General features: G+C 46.6%; 1 protein-coding gene across 1 annotated transcript; it reads left to right on the top strand.

Annotated features, from left to right (window-relative positions):
* Positions 1–112: 112 nt before the first annotated feature.
* On the top strand, positions 113–5,596 carry TCHP (trichoplein keratin filament binding; the record flags this gene model as incomplete). Its single annotated transcript, XM_029083870.1, has 10 exons — positions 113–169; positions 1,185–1,253; positions 1,849–2,022; positions 2,522–2,634; positions 2,944–3,010; positions 3,292–3,464; positions 4,386–4,467; positions 4,695–4,880; positions 4,969–5,112; positions 5,516–5,596. Coding segments are annotated over 10 exons (1,146 nt in total), but the record flags the coding sequence as incomplete, so codon positions are not given.
* Positions 5,597–7,075: the final 1,479 nt, after the last annotated feature.

The raw sequence follows: 7,075 nt of genomic DNA, 5'->3' as shown, positions 1-7,075 counted from the left end.
TCGGGCCGCTCCTGGGTTTTGGGGTGCGAATGGCACTTGCGGGGCTGGGCAGAAGGGTTCGGTATCTCGAATCCTTCTGTTTTCTGCTATAATCCAACCCCCGTGTTTCCAGGTCGCTGAGCAGCTGCTGTATGAGCACTGGAAGAAAAACAACGCTGAGCTCCGGGAGGTGAGATCGCTTCCACAGAATCACAGGCTGGTTTGGGTTGAAGGGACCTTTAAAGCTCATCCAGTCCAACCCCCTGTAGTGACAGGGACATCTCCAACCAGACCAGGTTGCTCAGAGCCCATCCAACCTGACCTGGAATGTTTCCAGGGATGGGGCTTCTACCACCTCTCTGGGCAACCTGGTCTCACTGTCCTCAGTGTAAGAAATTTCTTCCTTATAACTAGTCTACATCTCCCCTCTTTTAGTTTAAAACCATCACCCCTCATCCTACTGCTACAGGCCCTGCTAAAAACTCTGTCCCCATTGTTCTCATAGGCCCCTTTAAGTACTGAAAGGCTGCAACAGGGTCTCCCCAGAGCCTTCTCTTCTCCTGAACAGCCCCAACTCTCTCAGCCTGTCCTCACAGCAGAGCTGTTCCATCCATCTGATCATTTTTGTGGCCTCCTCTGGACCTGCTCCAACAGGTCCATGTCTTCCTTTTCAATCTCTGCTGCCTTGCTTTTGTTAAACCAGTTTTTAACTTGAATGTCATCAGATATCTCCTGTTTCATTCATTCTGAATCACAGCAATTGTCCCGAGTTCTGATCAGCAACAGGCAAAGAAGTCAAATGTCTTGACTGTGTAAGAAGTCCCCTCAAAGCTGGTATTTTTCAGAAACAGTCAGAAATCTGTTCTGATGCTGAGAGCAGATTTTCAGCACCTGTGATGTAAATATCTCAGGTGCTTTTTAAAGCTGTACCTGCCCTGCAGGTGCTTCCTTATTCTGCCGACCTGCTGCCCTCTCTGCCACAGCTCTGGTTTCAGTGTCACTGTCGTGTTTCCCAGAACTAACACTGACCTTCAGCGTGTGACCTGGTGGGCACTGAGGACACCCAAATGAGCCCACCTCTGCAGAAGCAGATCCTGCTGGGACTTCAGGACTATGGCTGAGCCAGGAGGAGCTCTAGAGAGTCTGTCCAGATCCCGGGGGACAGGAGAGGCTCTGGCACTAATGGCACCTGTTGTCATCTACAGGTGGAGTCAGAGCTGCCCAGGAAGCACGTGATGGAGGCCTGGGGTGATGAGCTAACGCAGAAAGCCAAGGTACATGGGGTGTTACCGGTCAATAGGGCAGACTCCTGAAATGCATGAGTGGGTGGAGGTGTGACACTCTGTGCCTTTTGACCCGGCTGGTGACAACTGGCCTTGCTGTTAGACATGGCTCGGCTGTGTACGGAGTAGGAGCTGGCTGTTTGCTCGTTTTCCTCACACCAGTCTTGAACCAAACAGCGACTGAGGTCACCGTGCTCGTTCCTGTAGCGATGGGGAGTTGTGGTGCCCGCAGAGTGACAGGGGCTGCCAACAGGAAGGATGCTTTTAACAAACAGCCATCGTTCCTGTCTTACAAGTACATGGTATCCATCTCCTAGAAAATCTTATGTTGTAACAGGAAAATCTGGGTGTATCTGTGAGATCACCTGGGCTTCACATCAGACCTGCACAGAGTCCTGGGGCTGGGCTGGTGACCATTTCAGGGCTGGTCAGCAGATAGTCTGGCTTTGTCCTTGTGTTCCTTCCTAGTGTATTTTGTTCCATATTTTCCCAATACATGTCAGCTTGGAGGAGTTTGATTTGTGGATTTCCTGTTTCTTTGCATTAGCCTAACCTTAAATGTTGTGTTTTCTTTTGGCTTGGAAAGCAAGAAGCAACTGAAGTTGAAGAGAAAAAATGTTATGAAAACAAATATGAAAGGGCTCGAAGGGAAGCGCTGGAAAGAATGAGACGAGAGGAAGAGAAGCGTCGGCTGGAACAGAAGAAGCAAGCGGAGATGTTGCTTCAACAAATAGAAGAACTGAAATTACAGGAGAATGAGGTAATCCTTAGTTGCTCCTCATCTGAGAAGGAATTTTTTTGGTTCTACTTGGAAATACAGCAACACTGACCTGACCTCTTCCCTCCAGGTTTACACAGATTAAATCTAGAACAAAGTTACCTGTGACATCATTTCTGTTAGCAGTGTAGAGCTTCTCCCCTGCACACCGGCAGTTTAACTGCATTCCAGTAGCTTTTGTTTGCTCCTCTTGAAATGTGAGCACCCTTCCGTGCTGCACCAGAGGAAAACAAGATTTATAGAAACTTCTCAGTGTGACAGGGTTGGGTCAAAGGCTTCTTCAGTTGGAGTTCCTCACAGTGTCTCTCGAGCTGTGAGCCACTGAGCCATGGATTAAATTAATGTGGAATATTTAGTGCAATGAGGATTTTGACTGCTTGCAGAGGAGCACAATGGGATACAAACTCTGGTACAGACTCTCTCGGGGATGTCCTAGCTCTCTAACATACTCTTTCTTGGTGGTTGTTTTTTTTCCTTTTAGGCAACAAAGCTGAAAAAAGAACAAGAGAATTTATTAAAGCAGCAGTGGGAGCTGGAGAACTTGGAAGAAGAAAGGAAACAAATGGAAGAGTACCGGAAGAAGATCGAGCTTGGGTATGAGATCCAGTGTAGCTTGTTTCAGTAGGACTTGGGTAGAATCTGCTCCTCTGACAGTACGTGGGGCACAGGGAGATATCTCAGGTATCAGTGGTGGTTGTAGATATTTCGTTTTTGATGGAAGTGCCCAGAACAGCCAAGGAGCAAACGCAGCGGTGCCGTTATTCTTTTTATTCATATCAGCAGTTGCAGGTACCTGTGGTGCCTGTAAGTTACATTGTCATGGGTGTACCTTCTTGAGTGCTGGTGTGTAACAACGTAGGGCTTTGGAGTCAGTTTGAATGTTTTCTTTTTTTCCTCCTTCAGTCGCTTTTTGAGGCAGCAGTGGAATGCACAATTAAAGAGACGAGCCCAGCAGATACAAGAGGAGCTGGTAAGAGGAAATACCCCTTGATTTATATGGTATAGATACTGAACGCTGAAGAAACTTGATCTTTTTGTCTTGTTTATGTGTCTGCCTCTGATATCTAATTAGTTAGGAAGCCCCTTCTGGCTTGTGAAGAGGGGCAGAGCAAAAAGATGGTGGGGAAGCCAGCAGACAGACTGTCTTCCTGAGCACAGCCGTGACACTACGTCACCAATAATTTAGAGATTAGCCCTGCACACAGGCTGGAAGCCTGGTGGATAGTTGTTAATCTTGTGGTTTTTCTCCAGGAGATAGACAGGCAAATCTTACTCACCCTCCTCGAGAAAGAAGATGAGGATCAGCGCCAACAGTCTGCACGGCGAGAACGAGCTGTTGCCGATGTTGCCTGGATGAAACGTGTCATTGAGGAGCAGCTCCAGTTAGAAAGGCAGAGGGAGGCAGAGCTGGAGACTATTTTTAGGTGAGTCTGCCCACCTCTGAGCATCACCTAGAGACCATACTCGTGAATATTCCTGCCTGGTTGGCAGAGCTCCATTCATGCTCCGTGCTGTCATAGGCTTTGACAGCAGATGTAAGGAAGCGATGTCTGGTTGGCCTCACAGCTCCAGCAGCACTGCAGAAGAAGTGAGCTCTGCTGCTCCCTTCCCTGTGCTGGTACCTCACTAGGCGGACAGACCCAAAGCTTTTCTGCCAGGACAATCAAAACCTGAGGCTGTTTTTTTAAATTACCTCAGCCCAAAACCTACTCCATAATTTCTGTGACATTAGCTCTAATGCAAGAGCTTTGATAACAAAAAAAGGTAGTAATGCAGAGACAGCAAGAATTACCTTTTAATTATAAGTACTTTGTAACCAACTTTCAATGGTTCTGCATTACTGCTGTGGAAGGGTTTAGTCTAAGTGACTCCAAAACCTACAGATTGTTGCCTTTTTTATCTCAGAGCTTGGAGATAAAAAGCTGCCTCAGGTTCCTCATTCCTCCTTAAACTCTCCCCAGCTCAGAGAGCATTGTCACTAATGACAGGAGGGCGTGTGCTACCAGCAAGTTTTACTTAAAGGTTTTGTTGCAGAGAGATGAGCAGCTTTTCCAGCAATGCCTGAACTACCCACCCTCCCTGTGAAGTAGTGTCCTTGTGGCCTGGTTTTGCTAGGATAGAGTTAATTTTCTTCTTAGTAGTTAGAATAGCTGTGTTTTGGTTTCAGTGTAGGACTTGTTAAGAGTGGAGCTTCCTCCTGAGGGGCCCTTCTGTGCCTGGGGCAGAGCGGTGCATCTAAGGAGTCCTGCTCCAGGCCGGCGTTTCCTTTGGGATGTTACCTCCTGCTGACCAGTTTTTAAACTGTAAGTAGTAACCTTAGAGATAATTCTTCCTCTCTCCTTTAGAGAAGAAGCTAAAAAAGTGTGGGAGAAGAGGGAAGAAGAATGGGAAAGAGAGAAGGCAGCCAGAGATCGCCTGATGAATGAGGTGATGACCTTTTTTGATGAGGTGTCTCTGTTGGTTTGATGAAGCTGTTGTTCCAGCTGTGACCCTCCAGAGGGTTACAGCCTTCAGTACCCAGGGCAGCATTCTGCTTGTCCAATACATTTTCTGGGGACTGTTTAACTGTCTACACTGAGATTTCCCCAGTTCTGCTTCTAAGCCTGGCCCCTTTCTTGACTTGTCTTCTCCCCGAATCCTCTTGCTTCACAAAGGTTCTTGCAGGCAGACAGCGCCAGATCCAAGAGAAGATGGAGTTAAACAGACGAGCCCAAGAAGAGTCTATAAGGTATCGAGAGCAGCTGATTAAAGAGCTGGAAGAGGCAAAAGAACTGTCGAGGCGCGAGAAGGAGCAGGAGGAAGAACTGAAGACAGCCCGCAGGCAGGAGCTGGAGGCGCAGGTACCGTACTCTCTCCAGATGTGCACAGCTGCTGACAGTGCCCAGTCTGTGCCTGATCTCACTGTAACAGCCCCGGCTCTGTGCCCAGGTGACAGAGCAGCGCTTACGTGAGCAGGAGGAGCAGCAGCAGCGTAGGGAGGAGGAAGAAGAGGAGGGATTGTCCCAGCAGCACTGTGAGGAGTTAGTGCGGCAGGAGGCCAGGCACATGGTTGAGCCAGGACATCGTGGCAGGGTAGGTGGCTGTGGTGTGGGGAAGGCTGTAGGTACAGGTCACCCCGGGGTGAAAGCATCACAACAGAATACTCGTTGCGTTTCATCTGCACCTCAGGTGCCACACGGGGCCGAGCCCAAACACCGGGCCTGTTCCTTCCCCTGGTGCTATTTCTAGCAGAGGGCTATAGTTCTCTCTTATAAACTGCTTTTCTTTTGCTGATATTGACGCTTTAGGCTCCAGTTTTTAAATAGTTTTTGAGGCAGGCTCAGTGCTCCTGCCTCTAATGCTCTAGCAGAGGGCTATAGTTCTCTCTTATAAATTGCTTTTCTTTTGCTGATATTGATGCTTTAGGCTCCAGTTTTTAAAGTTTTTGAGGCAGGCTCATTGCTACTGCCTCTAATGTTACTCTAATTATTTTCAGCACTATGAGCTGCATACCATAACCAGTAGGTACAGTGCATTGCTCAATGTCTCTTTTCTGTCATGCTTTGCCAAGCTCTAAAAACAAAGCTGAAATCAAGTAACCCTACCTAAACCACGTGCCCAGCATATTTTTCATACTAAACCATGAAAACTAAATGACTGCAGAGTCACTCACCTCTGTCATTTATTACACAGTAGCGACAGGAGTCAGAGAAAGCTGGAAGGGGGTGTTACTGCATTAAATTACCAACTCTGAAACATTATTGATGCCTTTTCATAGAGGATATTCCATACTCTCCAAAGCACCTTCTTTGCATCCTGAATAGTGTGTGTGGAAGGTGAATTCTACAGCCCATAAAATAGTTACCATCTTTGGTTTTGACCCCATTAGCTCTACAGTTACCCAAAAGCAGCATGGACCTGAGGAGTTATCGTCCTGTGCACCTGAGGAATGAGCACTAAAGAAAGAAAACTTTGAAGAATGAAGGAATTCCTGAAATAATGGGGGCTGTGGAATCACCTACAATGGTGCCACGACTCAACACAGTGGAAATGAGATTTCTGAAAATACTGAGCTGTGTCCCAGCTGAACACAAGAGCAAACTTCTACTGGCTTCAAGAACAGAGGGAGCATCCTCAGAGGACAGAGCTGCTTCACTTACTCCACGTTTGGGAGTTTTAATACATGCTATGTCAGGGAAACACAGCAAATAAACCGTGTGTGCTGGGACCAGGAACTGTGAACCAGGAACTGTGAACCAGGCACTGCTGCTGCGTTTGCTGTCGGTGTCAGACTCCCACTCAGCACGACAGATTACATGTGCTGCAGCAGTAATTCTTAACGTGTTCAGTTCCTCTCCAGATGGTGCTAAAGACTTCATTACATGTTTTTCTTTTTTTTTTTTAAAAAAAACTTCTTTCATAAATAATAACTGCAACCTGAACAACTGATTGTTTCTTTACCTGAGCAAACTGCTTCAACGAGAGGGGAGTTTTAGTTGATTATTGCACTTGACTCCTCGCTATTATCATCAGCTTAAAAATCAGGCTGGTGGGGGGACGTTCAGATCCTGTCACAGCACATGAAGAACTGTTAGAAAGACGGGAGCCATCTTGGCACAGCAAGCTTTCCTCAACTACAGAAACCTTTCCCAAGGTCTTTACAGAAAATAACCCCAAATAACTCTGCACACTGAAAGAGTTTTAGCATTTTATAGTAATACTGTAAACAAAAGATTAAGTCAAAATATTGTACAGATAGAATGACACCGATTGATAAATACAAGTTTTCAAAAAAGGCAAAATTTTTTTTACTTTCCCATGCAGCATTTTGTAAAAAAAGAGCATGAGTTTGTTACAGGGGAAAAAAAAAAAAAAAAAAAAAAAAAGAGATCTAGTCATAAAAGACAAAACCACCTTTGTTACTTCAGTTATTGTAAATCCCCTGCCCTGCAGCGCTGTGTGATCCCAGTGCCACCGTCAGTGTGAAGCACTGCGCCCACTGGTGACGCAGCACATCAGCACGTGCTCACACCACCACTGTTTTCCTGAGAACATC

This window comes from Antrostomus carolinensis, unplaced genomic scaffold, assembly GCF_000700745.2.
Source record: "Antrostomus carolinensis isolate BGI_N321 unplaced genomic scaffold, ASM70074v2 scaffold1302, whole genome shotgun sequence".
Lineage (NCBI taxonomy): Eukaryota > Metazoa > Chordata > Aves > Caprimulgiformes > Caprimulgidae > Antrostomus > Antrostomus carolinensis.
The sequence above is the reverse complement of the archived record's forward strand: the minus strand, read 5'-3'. Positions and strand labels throughout refer to the sequence as shown.